This window comes from Giraffa tippelskirchi, chromosome 12 (assembly GCF_054371585.1).
Source record: "Giraffa tippelskirchi isolate mGirTip1 chromosome 12, T2T-mGirTip1v1.2.pri, whole genome shotgun sequence".
Classification (NCBI taxonomy): Eukaryota; Metazoa; Chordata; class Mammalia; order Artiodactyla; family Giraffidae; genus Giraffa; species Giraffa tippelskirchi.
In genome coordinates this window covers 140,979,482-140,997,440 of record NC_137286.1, presented here as the reverse complement: position 1 = coordinate 140,997,440, position 17,959 = coordinate 140,979,482, and the positions used below count along the sequence as shown (strand labels likewise).

The window sequence follows — 17,959 nt, the reverse complement described above, 5'->3', positions numbered from 1 at the left end:
CGCATGAGGTGGCCAAAGTATTGGAGTTTCAGCTTCAACATCAGACCCTCCAATGAACACCCAGGATTGATCTCTTTTAGGATGGATTGATTGGATCTCCTTGCAGTCCAAAGGACTCTCAAGAGTCTTCTCCAACACCACAGTTCAAAAGCATCAATTCTGCGGCGCTCAGCTTTCTTCACCGTCCAACTCTCACATCCATACATGACCACTGGAAAAACCATAGCCTTGACTAGACGGACTTTTGTTGGCAAAGTAATGTCTCTGCTTTTAAATATGCTATCTAGGTTGGCCATAACCTTCCTTCCAAGGAGTAAGCGTCTTTTAATTTCATGGCTGCAGTCGCCATCAGCAGTGATTCTGGAGCCCAAAAAAATAAAGTCTGACACTGTTTCCACTGTTTCCCCATCTATTTCCCATGAAGTGATGGGACCAGATGCCATGATCTTAGTTTTCTGAACGTTGAGCTTTAAGCCAACTTTTTCACTCTCCTCTTTCATCTTCATCAAGAGGCTCTTTAGTTCTTCTTCACTTTCTGCCATAAGGGTGGTGTCATCTGCATATCTGAGGTTATTGATATTTCTCCCGGCAATCTTGATTCCAGCTTGTGTTTCTTCCAGCCCAGCGTTTCTCATGATGTACTCCGCATATAAGTTAAATAAGCAGGGTGACAATATACAGCCTTGACGTACTCCTTTTCCTATTTGGAACTAGTCTGTTGTTCCATGTCCAGTTCTAACTGTTGCTTCCTGACCTGCATACAGGTTTCTCAAGAGACCGGTCAGATGGTCTGGTATTCCCATCTGTTTCAGAATTTTCCACAGTTTATTGTGATCCACACAGTCAAAGGCTTTGACATAGTCAATAAAGCAGAAATAGATGTTTCTCTGGAACTCTCTTGCTTTTTCGATGATCCAGCAGATATTGGCAATTTGATCTCTGGTTCCTCTGCCTTTTCTAAAACCAGCTTGAACATCTGGAAGTTCACGGTTCATGTATTGCTGAAGCCTGGCTTGGAGAATTTTGAGCATTACTTTACTAGCATGTGAGATGCGTGCAATTGTGCAGTAGTTTGAGCATTCTTTGACATTGCCTTTCTTTGGGATTGGAACGAAAACTGACCTTTTCCAGTCCTGTGGTCACTGCTGAGTTTTCCAAATTTGCTGGCATATTGAGTGCAGCACTTTCACAGCATCACCTTTGAGGATTTGAAATAGCTCAACTGGAATTCCATCACCTCCACTAGCTTTGTTTGTAGTGATGCTTTCTAAGGCCCACTTGACTTCACATTCCAGGATGTCTGGCTCTAGGTGAGTGATCACACCATCGTGATTATCTGGGTCATGAAGATCTTTTTTGTACAGTTCTTCCGTGTATTCTTGCCACCTCTTCTGATTTACCTATGTCTTTATCATTTGGGTTTCCCTGGTGGATCAGATGGTAAAGAATCTGCCTGCAATGTGGGAGACTTGGGTTCAATCCCTGGGTCGGGAAGATCCCCTGGAGAAGGAAATGGCAACCCACTCCAGTATTCTTGCCTGGAGAATCCCATGGACAGGGAAGCCTGGTGGACTATGGTCCGTGGGATTGCAAAGAGTTGGACATGACTGAGTGACTTTCACTTATCATTTGAGAAGTAGATAGGGAATTTTTCCCAAATTCCACAGTTAGAAAATGAAAGATGGATCACAGAGTTTGTGAAAGAGATTATGCATTAGAATTTGTTTGCAAAAACATCTAATTTGATTGCATGTATTTCTCTTTTGGAACTCCTAGTTTCTCTTTTAACCCTTTAAATTGCTGCCACCATTTTTCTGTGGCTTATCATCAAATACAGTGAGTCCTCTACATACGAACAAGTTCTGTTCCAAGAGTGCACTCATAAGTCCTGTTTGTTCTTAAGCCAACAAAATGAGCCTTGGCGCCCAACTAACACAGTCGGCTGTATTGTACTATATTATAATAGCTTTATAACACTTTTCACACAAATAATGCATACAAAACATAAACAAACATACAAACACATACAAAAATAAAAACTTTTAATTTTACAGTACAGTACCTTGAGAAGTACAGTAGTGCAGTACAACAGGCACACAGGGGCTGGCATCAAGTGAGCAGGCGGGAACAGATCCTGACTGGAGGAAGGAGAGGAGGTGGGAGACGGTAGAGCTGGAGGGCCGTCGGGGGTGGGAGACGGAAGGCGAGCTGCAGCGTCGTTCATGCCCGATGCTGATGGAATGCATGCTGGAATCTTCGAACGTTCTCAACTTGAAGGTTCATTTATAGAGGACTTACGGTTTATATTTCTCTATTATTATGTGGACATAAAATACCAGTTCTTCACACTCCAAGATTCTCTGTTTCTCCCCGTTCTCCAAAGGTTACACTTCAGAGGATGTTTACTTATTCCTCTCCTTTTCTCCCATCCTCTCCCACAATGAAACGAACTTCTGCCCTTTATCCCTCCCCCAAGTCCCCCGTTCTCTGCTGTAGTTTAGTGATTTTACTCTCAGTGATGATGACGATGGGGCTTCCCTGGTGGCTCAGACAGTAAAGAATCTGCCTGCAGTGCAGGAGACCCGGCTTCAATCCCAAGGTCAGGATGATCCCCTGAAGAAGGGAATGGCAACCCACTCTGGTATTCTTGCTTGGAGAATCCCACGGACAGAGGAGCTTGGCGGGCTACAGTCCTTGGGGTCACAAAGAGTCAGACACGACTGAGCAACTAACACACACATGATCCTGATGTTGATTTATTTTGTAGTATGTTTCTTCTCCAGGCTTCTGAGGTGGCACTAGTGGTAAAGAACCTCCCTGCCAATACAGGAGATGAAAACAGATACAGGTTCAACCCCTAGGTTGGGAAGATCCCCTGGAGGAGGGCATGGCAACCCACTCCAGTATTCTTGCCTGGAGAATCCATGGACAGAGGAGCCTGGCAGAATATATCCATGGGGTCGCAACGAGTTGGACATGACTGAAGCAACTTTGCACTCGCAAATGCAAAGACATGTACTCTTTTTTAAAAAGTTCTTATTAAACTTGTCATGTCCCTTTCCCCATAGTTATGTTTACTCAATGTTGTATACGAGCCATAGAAGCAGGAACATTTCTATGTTGGTGGATAAGCCAGTGGGAGGACAATGGCCTGATTTCAGCTGATCGGTCTGAAATTGCACTTTACATACATAAACACAGATTGCCTTATTTTCCAAATTTATTTTGGAAGTGGACTTTAAGCCAGAGAATGTGCTGTGAAGCCCTAGTCTGGGCTGTAGTTATGAACTGCCCTTTCCAGGAAGGATGCTGAGAACTGATATCATTAGATGCCCAACTTGACAAATCCACAGCTTGCTTTTTAAAAATCATACCAATGATATCCATTGGAAATATCAACACAAAATTGAAATCTTAGTCTCTGAAAATTTATTTTCTCTCTGAAAGGAAACATGATGTCTCTCACGTTTCCTGAACAGAATATTTCGAAATGGATGAGAAAAAAGAAAAGATCGGCATGGGGGTGGGCTGGAGGGTGGGGGAGAAGGAGCATCTGAAGGGAATTTGGAACATCTGTGAGTTCACCATCATCCCTGCCTCCCTGGGTGATCTCTACCTTGGGTTAGGTCAAAGAATTTCAAATGCCATCTCTGATCTGTTTAATGCCCTTATATGTTTGTGGCTTCTTTTTATATTCTTGCTTAACTGTTACTTTTAACTATCTGAAAGTAAGAAAACAATTATAGCCCTATCCTGTAACCTGAGTCCTCTCATATCCCCTAATATATAATGAACTAGCAAAGAGCCTGATCCTCGGGGGATCCAAGTCCCTCAGCTCTAAAGGGACTAAAACCTTTGAGAGACCGCAGGCGGTCCCCATCTAGAAGGTCGGTTGATTCAAACACACAGTACATGGTCTTATACACGGAAAACCATCAGCGGTGCTTAAGTTGCCCTTCATCCCTCATTGGCCATATGTAGATAAACTACAGTTAGAACAATATCATTCATCTTTTTACAGCCTTCAACATCTGGAAAGTGGCACGTTGGGACCATAGTTCATCTGTTCACATAGTTCTGTTCATCTCAGCAGTAGCTGGCTATGCTGTTGTGACAGCAGAAAAAAAGACTTCCCTGGGTGGCCACTCATTCTTAAAGCTTTGACTTTTCTTAGGCTTCTAGGAAAGCAGACTTAATTCTTTCAAGATTCACTGTTTCCAGCTTAAGCTCCTGGTGCTCTTCACAAATACTTAGGATCTGTCATCCTTGACGGCTTTGGGCCAGGGAAACCCAAGACAAAAAATCCCACTTAATGAATTGCAGTGATAAGAATTTAAGGGAAGTATTTAGAAATCAAGGAGAGAGTAGTCTGGAATCTGTATTTTTAGGGGGTTTTGTTTGTTTGTGTTTTGGCTGTGTTTTGCAGCTTCTATGATGTTAGTTCCCCTACCAGGGACCGAACCTGCGTCCCCTGCATTGGAAGCACAGAGTCTTCGTCACCAGAACACTGGGGAAGTCCTTAGTATCTGGTTTTTTAAATATGGCAAACCTTTTTCATTTTTCGTAAGAAACCTCTAAAGCCATTTAAAAATGAAAATACACAAACACATAGCAAAATTCCTGAACAGGGCATTTCTCAGCAAGTGCTTGTAAATTTCTATTACATTCCAGCTGCCTTTGGAAACACCAGTCAGTGCCGAGTGGAGAGCAAGGTCCTTGGCTCCATGTGAAGAAACCCTCCCAGGTTGTTTTCCCCCAAAACCAGTAAGAAATCAGAAGAAAATGAGAGGCCGGCTTTTGGTGATTCACAAGAGGTGAACCAAAGAACAATAAAGTATTAATAAAACCTTTCTCCTAACCATTACCTGTCAGGAGAAACTTCTGACTCCCTCCGCGCTAGAGTAGCTTACTTTTTTCTTGCCAAAGAAGAATGCTGAGTCCCTAAGAACCTGGAGGTCACAAGTTAAGGGGAAGACCTGACAGCAAAAGCCAGGAGGGGTGAGGATGGGTGTGTGTTTGATTAGACAGTGCAAGAAAGCAAAAGCACATGTTAAGCAAGATTTTCTCAAGTAATTACCCTGGCTTTGAACAACTGTAAGAAATTCCCATGGCAACCTCACTTTGCAGAGACCATGTTTTTTAAAATAGCCCTGTTTGATTACCTTTATCACAGTTTAAAAATACCTGTCCTTCTCCACAAGCAACGAGCAAACAAAAATCTAACATCTTTAAAGCTGTTGTGTGGCTTGATCAAATCCTAAAGGAAAAAGATAGCAGTGTGGTCCCACTTTTCCCTTGGAGCGAATGTCCTTCCAAACCCCATAGAAATGGATTCCCAAGTACCAATCCCCACATCTCTTACCCTTCCCTTTCCCCTACACCCCCATGGGAATCTTCAAGGGGTTCCCTTTCTTCCTAATTAAAGGATAAACCTGCAGATCTTGAAGGAGTCTTTCTAGTTTGCAAGCAGTACAAAATCAGGTAGCAGTTTTCTACTCATTTTTCCCCTCTGTATTGAAATTCTAAGGAAATCAACCCTGAACATTCATTGGCAGGACTGATGCAGGTCTAATACTTTGGCCACCTGATGGGAATAGCTGATTAATTGGGAAAGACCCTGATGCTGGGAAAGACTGAAGGCAGGAGGAGAAGGGGACGACAGAAGATGAGATAATTAGATAGCATCACCAACTCAGTGGACATAAATCTGAGCAAACTTCAGGAGATAGTAAAGGAGAGGGAAGTCTGGTGTGGTGCAGTCCATGGGGTCACAAAGAGTTGGACACAACTTAGTGACTGAGCAACCACAAATTACTGAAATTAAACCCTCAATTTCCTAAGTAGAGTGTTTGTTAATAATAATAACAGTAACTGAGACTTGAACTTGGCTTTCCGGGAGACCTGTTAGTAAAAGCAACCCTCTCAGTGCTCAGAAATGAATCATCTCATCAAAGTCAAGGTCTCCACCATGGCTGGATCTGAGATGCTGTCTTTAATGGACCTCTCTGATCTTTCTGACCTTCGGCCTTGGCTGGGCCACCTCTTCTGGGGTCAGAACCTCGTGTCTGGGGAACACGAGGGCACAGCACAGAGTCATATCAGCATGCGACAGACTGAGAGATGAGGGCTGTCCCAGTCACCCTTGTGCCTCTGCACTTCCCAGAACAGTAATTGGAACCCAAGTGATAAAGAGGATTTATTTCTCCAACAGCAGATAATGTCTGCTGTCTTCTGCTAAACACACAGAAATTTCCATAATAAGCCTTCATAATTAATAGCTAACACATGTACAAAATGAGGAGGAAAGTGAAAAAAAATTAATTACTGTATTTTGTTTACCATTTCATTTCCATAAGTCTTCAAGATTCACTCAGTCTTTCAACAAGCATTTATGGAAGACCTGTTACTCGTATGGCACTCCTATGGGCTATGGGAATTCAACAGTGAGTGGGATGAGAACTGTGCCCTTCAGAATCTTTTAGTCTAATGGGGAGAAACACGTGTGAATGGATGAAGGTATAAGGACCCCGAAATCCTTCCTACCAGAGAAGGAAGATTGAGCAATAGAAGAAATAGGTGCTCCAGGCAGAAGGAAGTATGTGGAAAGACATGGATAGCATGATCTGCTGAATGTAACTGACGGTGAGAAGCGGAATAGAACAGTCATCAGTAGTACTGATGACATGATGTAGGTGCCAACTCTTATCTAAAAAACAGAGGTCGTTCTTATTTGTAAGGTTTGTTACCAGAATTAAATAATTATGTTAACTGCTTGGCATCTTACCTGGCATAGTATATGATATGCCTGTCACATCGGACAAGAGAAATTACTTTAGGGAATTCCCTGGTCATCCATTGGTTAGAACTCAGTGCTTCCATTGCCAGGGCCCAGGTTCCACACAGAGTGACCTAAAAAGGAAAAAGAGGAAAAAGTTACTGTAATTAAACCGCCATGAAGTCAGATTCAGCAAGTGCACTTCCAGTCATCAATCAAGAAAATTTACTTTTACTTAAATTACCTTTGATAGGTAGCAATCTAGTGGAGCACACTGTGTTAGTTACTGATTTATTTTTCTTATTGTCCATGAATCTGATTTTTTTTTAAGTCTGATTTTTGATGATATTTCATTTGCTACCCGCATTGCCTACCCGGTGCCTTCGCCTCTCGAGAAGTAAATTCAGTTGTTCTGGAAAGGTTTACCGTTCACAAAGGCTGCTGGATTACCATCCAGCATTTTATAATTTTCTACATGATTATAGAGTGTTCAACGATTTGTTCCAGTAACTCCACACATACTCAGCCTGATCTATAATTTCCAGGGTGAACGTTAACTCACTTTAAAAAGAGAGAGAATAACCTGTTTTCATCTTTCGGGCTTTTACTCTGAAAGAATTTTCTAAAATAATAGCTTAGCAACTCTGTAGTGCCATTCAAACCTCTCTCTGGGAGAAGACTGGGACAGAGCATGATGCTCCCGCTAACCAGGGGCCTCATCACGAAGTTACAAAGTAGTGTGGTCCCGGGGAGGGAAGAAGCCTGTTGATCAAACCCAATATGAAAACCCTGCCACTTCTCTCTGTAGCATATGAAGGCTTTAGTATATAATTGATTGCCCACGTATTCACAATAATAATGGAAAGGAAACAAAAAATAATGCACCATTTAAATGAAAACTTTTTTTCCATTTTTATTGATCTTTGCAGTACGTTTTCGAACCCAAAATGCAGTTGCATTTGCATGCATAATATTTACTTGACAGTCATTTCTTGGGGACTTTTATATGCAGTGTGCTCGGTCCTCCAGGATCAAAAACATGCTGCTGCTGCTTTCAGCTAACATGAGAGCAGGGATTCCCTATCAGTGATTTTCTTTTTTTGCAGAATAATTAATTGTGTGATCATTTTTGGTTTGGATTGTATGTAATTTGTTTGCATTCCTTGTTGTGTTGTCGCTGAGTCGTGTGGGACTCTTTTGCACCCCCACACACCGTAGTCCACCTGTGTGTGTGTTAGTCACTCAGTCGTGTCCGACTCTTCGAGACCCCATGGACTGTAGTCCACCAGACTCCCCTGTCCATGGGATTTCCCAGGCAAGAATACTGGACTGTGTGGCTATTCCCTTCTCAAGGGATCTTCCTGACCCATGATCAAACCCGCGTCTCCTGCTTTGGCAGGCAGATTCTTTACCACTGAGCCACCTTGGAAGCCCTTCATGCATATTTATTTGGGATCAAAAGTAAATCAGTCTAAGGACTTCCCTGGTGGTGCATGACTGAGACTCTGCACTCCCAATGCAGGGGGTCCGGGTTTGATCCCTGGTCAGGGAGCTAGATCCCACATGCTACAATTAAAGGTCAATAAATAAATAAAAAACTTTTTAAAAAAGTTAATCAATCTATATTATACACAATATAGAAAGATTTTGATCAAGTGCTTTCAGTGCAGTCTCCACAACAGGTTTGAGAGAGCTGACGCTGAAACTAAACCTGTCTTTGAAATGTACATTTTGCTGTACTTTTAAAATATTCTTCCCTTTTGAGTATAGTTGTACTTACAAATTTTATTTTCCTTGAAGCCTCAATGTGTTATAGTTGGTGCTCCTGCTGACATTCTTGTTCTTTGGCTCTGAAGTTCAAATACAGTTGAATTGTAGTTGGAGACCAAAGGCTGTTCCTTGTACTATCAGAGTGCCATGGGTTTTAAATTCACAAACAGCTGTTTGGGTAAAAGCATCTGGCATTTTCTCCCAGAATCATAAATCCATTCATTTTTTTTAATCTCTGCAGGTTTTCAGTCTTTTTCTTTCTATTTATACAAGTGTATATAGATATAGATAGATATAGATATAGATATATAGATATGTATATATCTATCTATCTATCTATATATAAAATAGCCATGAAGTCATTTTGCTTTTACCTATATAATCTAAATCTACCCAGTATATATTGTGTTTTATTACTAGTTAGCACTATATATTGTGCAGGCAAGCGTGCTAAGTCACTTCAGTTGTGTTCAACTCTTTGGGAACCTATAGACTGTAGCCCTCCAGACTCCTCTGTCCATGGAATTCTCCAGGCAAGAATGCTGGAGTGGGTTGCCATTTCCTTCTCCAGGGGATCGTCCCAACTCAGGGATCAAACCCAAGTCTCCAGCATTGCCAGCTGAATTCTTTCCCTCTGAGCCACTGGGGAAGCCCAATTCTGTCCACATACATCTATGTGTATATTCTAACTTTCATGCCTGGTGTTTTCTCAAGATTCAGAATTTACATTATTGAAATAACTTAAGATCAGAAATCTTGACCCATCATATAACACCTCCTTTTTACAAAAGTCACATTTAAGGCATTTTTCAAACCTTCCTGACTTGCTAGTACAATGATATTCACCTATACATACGTTGTAATAGGTCTATTTTAATCTTGCTACCACTGACACTACTCATCTTTAATTTTATTTTTTCCTTTCTAAGCATAATGTCATAAGGGTGGTGTCATCTGCATATCTGAGGTTTTTGATATTTCTCCTGGCAATCTTGATTTCAGCTTGTGCTTCCTCCAGCCCAACGTTTCTCATGATGTACTCTGCATATAAGTTAAATAAGCAGGGTGACAATATACAGCCTTGACATACTCCTTTTCCTATTTGGAACCAGTCTGTTGTTCCATGTCCAGTTCTAACTGTTGCTTCCTGACCTGCATACAGGTTTCTCAAGAGACAGGTCAGGTATTCCCATCTCTTTCAGAATTTTCCACAGTTTATTGTGATCCACACAGTCAAAGGCTTTGGCCTAGTCAATAAAGCAGAAATAGATGTTTCTCTGGAACTCTCTTGTTTTTTCGATGATCCAGCGGATGTTGGCAATTTGATCTCTGGTTCCTCTGCCTTTTCTAAAACCAGCTTGAACATCTGGAAGTTCATGGTTCACGTATGGCTGAAGCCTGGCTTGGAGAATTTTGAGCATTACTTTACTGGGTGTGAGATGAGTGCAATTGTGCAGTAGTTTGAGCATTCTTTGGCATTGCCTTTCTTAGAGATTGGAATGAAAACTGACCTTTTCCAGTCCTGTGGCCACTGCTGAGTTTTCCAAATTTGCTGGCATACTGAGTGTAGCACTTTCACAGCATCATCTTTGAGGATTTGAAATAGCTCAACTGGAATTCCATCACCTCCACTAGCTTTGTTCGTAGTGATGCTTTCTAAGGCCCACTTGACTTCACATTCCAGGATGTCTGGCTCTAGGTGAATGATCACACCATCTTGAAAACCCTTATGGGAGAAAGTGAAGAAGAACTAAAGAGCCTCTTGATGAAAGTGAAAGAGGAGAGTGAAAAAGTTGGCTTAAAGCTCAACATTCAGAAAACTAAGCTCATGGCATCTGGTCCCATCACTTCATGGCAAATAGATGGGGAAACAGTGGCTGACTTTATTTTTCTGGGCTCCAAAATCACTGCAGATGGTGATTGCAGCAATGAAATTAAAAGACGCTTACTCCTTGGAAGGAAAATTATGACCAACCTAAGCAGCATGTTAAAAAGCAGAGACATTGCTTTGTCAACAAAGGTCCGTCTAGTCAAGGCTCTGTTTTTTCCAGTAGTCATGTATGGATGTGAGAGTTGGACTATAAAGAAAGCAGAGTGCAAAAAAATTGATGCTTTTGAACTGTGGTGTTGGAGAAGACTCTTGAGAGTCCCTTGGACTGCAAGGAGATCCAACCACTCCATCCTAAAGGAGAGCAGTCCTGGGTATTCATTGGAAGGACTGATGTTGAAGCTGAAACTCCAATATTTTGGCCACCTGATTCAAAGAGCTGACTCATTTGAAAGACCCTGATGCTGGGAAAGATTGAGGGCAGGAGGAGAAGGGGATGACAGAGGATGAGATGGTTGGATGGCATCACTGACTCAATGGACATGGGTTTGGGTGGACTCCGGGAGTTGGTGATAGACAGGGAGGCCTGGCATGCTGCGGTTCACGGGGTCGCAAAGAGTCAGACACGACTGAGTGACTGAACTGAACTGAAGCATAATGTCAGTTCTGCAAAAAAGTTTATTTTATGGAAAGAAACATCTTGCCACGCACAAGATCTGTCATATGCACTTTGGGATTAATTTTCAGTTCACAGGTGCATGAAAAAATCAAATACAGATAAATGAGATACCACCTTCAACCTGCATAATTTTAAGTAATTGCTTATTTCCAATTACTATATTTTATGTAGGAGACTTATTCAATAAAGTGGTTCATTACAATAATTATACTACACTTTTCTTGCAGAATGACATTCATCAAGGCTTGCTCATTGGACCATGGTTTGGGGCTAATGGATGTGTTTTTATAAATGCTTTCCCACTTAATATCAATCTGTCCACATTTTCAAAGTGAGAAAAGAAAACTAAGGCCTCTCAAACTTTTTCCCACTTAGCAACAGAAATGTATTGTTAACAACTCCAAAACAGAAAAGTTAGTTGAATGTTATAATATTTGTGGTTTTCCTTCTCAAATAAATGTTAATGGCTCCATTTTGAAGGTTACTACAGTGAAATATGGTTCTTTAGATCTAAGCAAGGAGCACCCCAAAGGAATCTAATATTCCCTGATAGGCCTACCTAAGCAGCATTTAATCAATTCCAGTTGATTAAATAAATTGAATTAAAGTTCCAATTAGCTAAAAGTTGTGATGGGTCCCTGATTTTAAAATTCAGTAAATGTAAAATATAAATCCTGTAAACCATCCTGACTCTAATGGGTTAGAAAGGTCACTGATCTCTTTTAATGCTTCATGGTTGTTATTCTGATCGATCAATTACGCTTACATAGGACAAAGGAAGAATTTGGCTAGTTAAGATTTTGCATTAGGAGCTGGGGCAAATAAGAGTACCTTGTACATGTAAACCAAGTCTTTCAACTGAAGCAAATAATATTTTATTACAGTAGAGCTTTCAAAATGCTTTTTAATTTTTCTTTTATTTAATATTGCTTTTTAAATACTTTTTAAATAATATGATATTTTGCTTAGACATCATGATGTAGTAAAAAACTGTCCAATACAGAACTCTAAACATAATTCTGCAATCTATTTTGTGAGTAACCTTAGAGAACCTAATTTCTGTGAACTTTGGAAGAACTTTGCCTTCCAAAGCCTTCTCTTTTAATAGCGTCACACTGGGGTGAGGGCTTTGGCATATGAATTTGGGGGGGAGATACAAACATTCTATCAGTAACACGGGATATTGGTACCTGTAAGGGAAGAAGCCAAGGTTAGTTACAGGGCATCAAGTGCTTCTGGGAACAGGCAAGTACCCTCTTCCCTCCACACTGAAGGAAAACATCCAGGAGTGGGATCAAAAATAACAAGAGTGGTCAAGGAGAAAGCAGACCCAGAAAAAGTTGGTGCTAGCTGGAGGGAGTGGAAACAACCAGGAAATTCCAGAAATAAAGCTGCCATGTTTGATCCCTATTTGCACACAGAAGAGGAAGCTCTGAAATTAGGAGAGAAATATTGGAAATACAGGAAAACAAGTTTTGTCTGAAAACGAGCAACCAAAAATCATCAAAGTCAAGTTCCATAAAAAAGGTACAAGTAAAAGATTATAAGGAAGAGAATGCTGTCCTGTGGACCACAAAAGCTGCCATAAAGATACTCACAATGAGCTCAAACTGTGCTAACTAGTGTAAAATAAGTGAAAAGATGTTACACATCACGTAAGGTTAAGAGAGCAACCTAAGTAAGAATTAGAAAAATTCATACGTAAGGTGCTAGGACTCAGGAAAGAACTGTAAATAAAAGCAATGAAGACTAAATCAGAAGGAACATAACCTGATTGCATATATCAGTTGATGCTTTAAGAGAAAAAGAAAGTGAAGGAGTGGCAATTTTAAGAAATCAGAAAAAAAAAAAATGAAGAGATTGAAATGATTTAAAAGAAAATGACAAACTGAAGTGAGACATGTCCTACATCTGTATCTTAGGAGTCCCAAAAGAGGAACGCCAAAGCAATAGAATAGAAGAACTACTCACATTTTCTGAAATACTAAAAGATTTGAAAGTATGTGTTGAAAGCATACATCATTAATCCAAAAACATCAACCATGAATGACCAGAAATAAGACCTATTCCGGATAAATTACAGGATCTTAAATTAAAAAAATATATATCTAGCTCAAAATAAACAAGTGATTTAAAAAGAAAAGAACATTTGGATTCCCATCAGCCTTTTCGGCAGAAGAAAATAGAGTGACATATAGGGTGCCCAGAGAGTGTATATGATCTAGGCTTTTTAATAACTAGAAAAACTGACTTTCAAGTTGTAAGAATGTAAGTAATGTACGAGGTAAGTAATATTGTGCCCATGAGCCTTTCCTGAGAAACCCACTAAAAAACATACGGTAGACAAGCATTATTCCAAAAACACTCTGCTCGCTTGCATCACTTTCAGGTGCCTGTCAGTATCTTATGCAGCCAGAAGAGGGCACTGCAGAGCAGCGTAGCTCTGAGTTACTGATGCTTAGAGCCTGTCCTTGGCTGAAAGAACTGTGCAAGGCTTTACTAAAGAAATCGAATAACTAGGTAATCCCTATATAGGTCTTCTTTATTTGCAGAAAGAAACAACGGTTTCTAAATACATGTCAAGGCTAACAAATATAGATACATAAATAAAGAGAGAGATATATAGATACCTACACAGATCTGTGTAATTCTCTGTATCTGTATCTATACATCTAGGTATCTTCTTTCTTCTGTCAGGAATCTCCCAAAGCCGAATTGAAGTTATTCTATTACAGTATTTATTCTTCTAGTTTATTCTGCTGTTAGTTTTAAAACCAGTTCTCAGGGACTCCTTGGTATGAATTAAAAATGTATTCTGACACTTTTATGTATAAAACAGATAAGTAATAAGGACCTACCGTATAGCACAGGGAACTCTACCCCAGGCCCTGCGGTGACCTAATGGGAAAGAAATCCAAGGAAGAGGGGATATATGTATGCGTATAGCTGATTCACTTTGCTGTACAGCAGAAACTAACACAACATTGTAAAGCAATTGTACTCAAATAAGAAAAATAGAGTATTCTGTTTTGTTCAGTTCAGTTCAGTCGCTCAGTCATGTCCGACTCTTTGTGACCCCATGAACCGCAGCACGCCAGGCCTCCCTGTCGATCACCAACTCCCAGAGTCTACCCAAACCCATGTCCATTGAGTCAGTGATGCCATCCAGCCATCTCATCCTCTGTCATCCCCTTCTCCTCCTGCCCCCAATCTTTCCCAGCATCAGGGTCTTTTCCAATGAGTCAGCTCTTTGCATCAGGTGGCCAAAGTATTGGAGTTTCAGCTTCAACATCAGTCCTTCCAATGAACACCCAGGCCTGATTTCCTTTAGGATGGACTGGTTGGATCTCCTTGCAGTCCAAGGGACTCTCAAGAGTCTTCTCCAACACCACAGTTCAAAAGCATCAATTCTTTGGTGCTCAGCCTTCTTTATGGTCCAACTCTCACATGCATATGTGAGTACTGGAAAAACCACAGCTTTGACTTTGGACATAGTCCAACTTTGTTGGACTTATGAACAAATTGGACTTATAAACGTACTCCCAGAAAAGAACAGGAGACTTACTGTATAACTAGGCTTTTTGGAGTCTGGTAAGCAAGACCTCAGGTTCTGAGTAACTCTTTATCTCCAGTAGTCACTAAAATCATATTAAGGACTCAGTAAATCTAGTCTAATCTGGGATCAAAATGAATAGGGCTTTGTCTGAGTACTATCTGTGGTCTGCACTACACCTCCTTGTTCCTGAATCTTTCCAGGCTGGTGTACCTCTCTCTTCTGCCTCTGCTCATTTCCCACCCACTCTGGCTCCTGTATACGTGTCACCAATCACCTTCTGCAATGAGGAAGCTGAGTTTAGGGAGTGTGTCTTCTGGTTTGTAGCCAACCTGCAGGATTGGATTTCTCGTCCTTCCCCCTGGAATAATTTCATCATTGCAACAAGGAAGAAACCTTGAAAGTTCATCTCGTTTTTGTCTTCATGTCTGCAGGCCAAAAAAAAGCTCCTAAACTGATCATTCAGATTAGGATTGGGTCACAGGCCCAGAACCTGAATCAGACATGATGTGGATTAGGAAACATTTTCCTGAATGATGGCAGTAGGGGTCCAGTAGTCATTGCAACCTTAAATTCTTTGGAAACTGAAAAGCCTGTGTGGTTGGAAGGAGTGCTCAGTCGTGTCTGACTCCTTGAGATCCTAAGGCTGTAGCCCACTGGGCTCCTCTGTCCATGGAGTTTTCCAGGCAAGCATACTGGAGTGAGTTGCTCCTTCCTCATCAATGGGATCTTCCCTACACGGGGATCGAACCCGCATCTCCTGCATTTTAGAGGGTTTCTTTATCACTGAACTATGGGGAAAGCCAGATGTAAGGAGATTTTATTACCAATGAGCACAGCCAGTGTGTTGCCCCCATAGCTGTGACATGTGGCCAAAAAAGCTTGTTTGCAGTTATGTTCAAATAAAGTAAGGATAGAAATTAAAATTAAATGATAGAATCAATCATATGATGATGCTTCAGTGAAAACATTTATGCCTCATGTTTTAGTAGTGTAGCTGTTTCTTGTATGTAATGATCTGTTGGTATGTTTCCCCTTTACATTCTGAAACTAAAGTCACACTCTTAATTTTACAGCTTCGCAAGTCTGTCTTCAGCATCAGGGCAAGGAACCTTCTAGAAAAGGAAACTGCAGTCACGAAAATCTTAAGGTAACACCATTTAACACTGATACACAATTAAACACAAGTAGGATTATATGAAACAAAAAAAAAGCTGTTTTTTAAGTAATGAACTAATTTTCTGAGTATTCACATATACTTCCTGCTAGAAAGTAGGTTTGAGTGACAGTGTGCTTAGAAATAATGTTAAACACATCATTGATATCTTGAAAAAGTAATATTTTACTAACTCAATTGGTCATTTTCTCTTTCATGCACTTAAACATAAATTTTAAGTATGGACAATGGCAGAAAGATGGAAATAATTTCTCCCTACAAGTATTATGTCTTTTGTGATGTCTAAAGCACAAATCACAATCTAAGGGGAAAATGGTAAAAGGGAAAGCTTTCTGTATTTTTAATTTGAGTCACAAAACCCAAAATTTGTATTCTTTGTCATTCGAGAAGAACTCTGCCCAAAGTGTGAAATGAGTGGCCGACTTCTGCTGTTGTTGTTACTTACCGTCCCTGGGAACAGGGTTATGATCTCAAGAAACTGTAGCTATCTCTCCATTTTATTCATGTGAGCTATTCACAAACTGAAGAATTCTGGTCTTTAAAAACATGTTCCATATATTAACTAATTTATTTTGTTTTGCCTTAGGATCCCTCTGTGGGATCCTACCAGTGGGATTCCATTAATAGGATGGGAGTGGGAAGGTGGAGTATTACTGTTTAAAAAAATCCTTAAAAAAATAAGTTAACTTATATATGCATGCTGCATGCTTAGTTCCTCAGTTGTGTCCGACTCTTCTCAACTCCATGGACTGTAGCCTGGACTGTAGCCCCCAGGCTCCTCCGTCCATGGGACTTTCCAGGCAAGAGTACTGGAGTGGGTTTCCATCCTCTTCTCCAGGGAATCCTCCCAACCAGGGAATCGAACCTGCGTCTCCTGCATTGCAGGCAGGTTCTTTACTCCCTGAGCCATCGGGGAAGCCCTGACTTATTTATAGTACCTGTTAAACGTTCACTTTATGTTCACCTATATGTGAACACAAATCACAAAATTAGATCATAATTCATAAAACTAGATACTCTGTCAGGTGGGTTCATAGAAGCTTGAACCTAAATATTATAGATGCTTGAAACTAAATATTAAATAGATAAATATGACATATAACATGTCAGTTATTTCTTAAGTGTGTTAAAGCTGGGGGTAAAGAAATGATTAAGTAGAATATGAATTTTTAAAATTTTTATAATTATGTATTAATGTTAATAAATGTAGAAGAATTAATACCACAAATAAAGTGGCATTAAATCATAAATACCATTAAAGTGATTATGATTTATTGATTTATTAAAAATCAATGTATATTTAAACTCTATGAGGATCAACAGCATATCCATTTTAGAATGCTTATACAAACATGTAATTTTAGTGCTGTTTTCTGAAATCTGCCTTGAAGTATCAGGAAAGAAAATTGAGTGAGCTACTTAAGCGTATTTTCTAAGACCATGTTATAAAGTAACACGATCACTATAAAAATATAAGCATTTGGAATATAATTTATTAGTACATGTATTACACAGGAGAAAGAAAGTGGGTAGGAAATGGGCTTCCCGAGTGGCTCAGCAGTAAAGGATCTGCCTGCCAATGAAGGAGACACAAGTCCAGTTCCTGGGTCCGGGAGATCCCCTGGAGGAGGGAATGGCGGCCCACTCCAGTGTTCTGGCCTGGAGAATCCCATGGGCAGAGGAGCCTGGCGGGCTGCAGTCCACGGGGTCACACAGTCAGACACGACTGAGCGACGGAGCACAGGCGCATGCCACCTCAACATTGGAACCTGGAGGTGGGATGGCCGACAAGGCGAACAGATAGATTCACAATAGGAAGCTAAAGAGCAGGAGTCTGTTTCTCTTCTACTCCACCTGCATTATTCAGAATAGTAGGGTTTTTGGCCACATTGCTGGGCATGTGGGATCTTATCTCCTTGTTTAAAGTTTGGAGGAGGTGATCTTTAGGCTTCCCCAGGTCTATACACAGGATACTGGACTTAGTTAGTATTGGGGGACTCTGCTCTCTATAACCTTGAGCAGCTTACTTATCTGACCCCCATTTTTTCATCTGCCTTTGTGGTGTAGACTTCCCAAAAAGGTCATCTGAATAATTAGTTGATGAAGCCAAGTGAAATGTAATATTTGCTACAAAGGAAACCCCCAGTTCAGCAGTCTTAATAATGACTCAGAAGGGG

The 17,959-nt window shown here is 40.6% G+C and overlaps 1 protein-coding gene across 1 annotated transcript in view; it reads left to right on the top strand.

Annotated features, from left to right (window-relative positions):
• The window catches only part of NALCN (sodium leak channel, non-selective), a 279,073-nt gene that overhangs the window by 192,391 nt on the left and 68,723 nt on the right, over positions 1-17,959 (top strand). Inside the window, exon 18 of the mRNA XM_081546675.1 lies at positions 15,682-15,755. Coding sequence (XP_081402801.1) covers positions 15,682-15,755 — 74 coding nt within the window. The remainder of the gene's footprint in view (positions 1-15,681; positions 15,756-17,959) is intronic.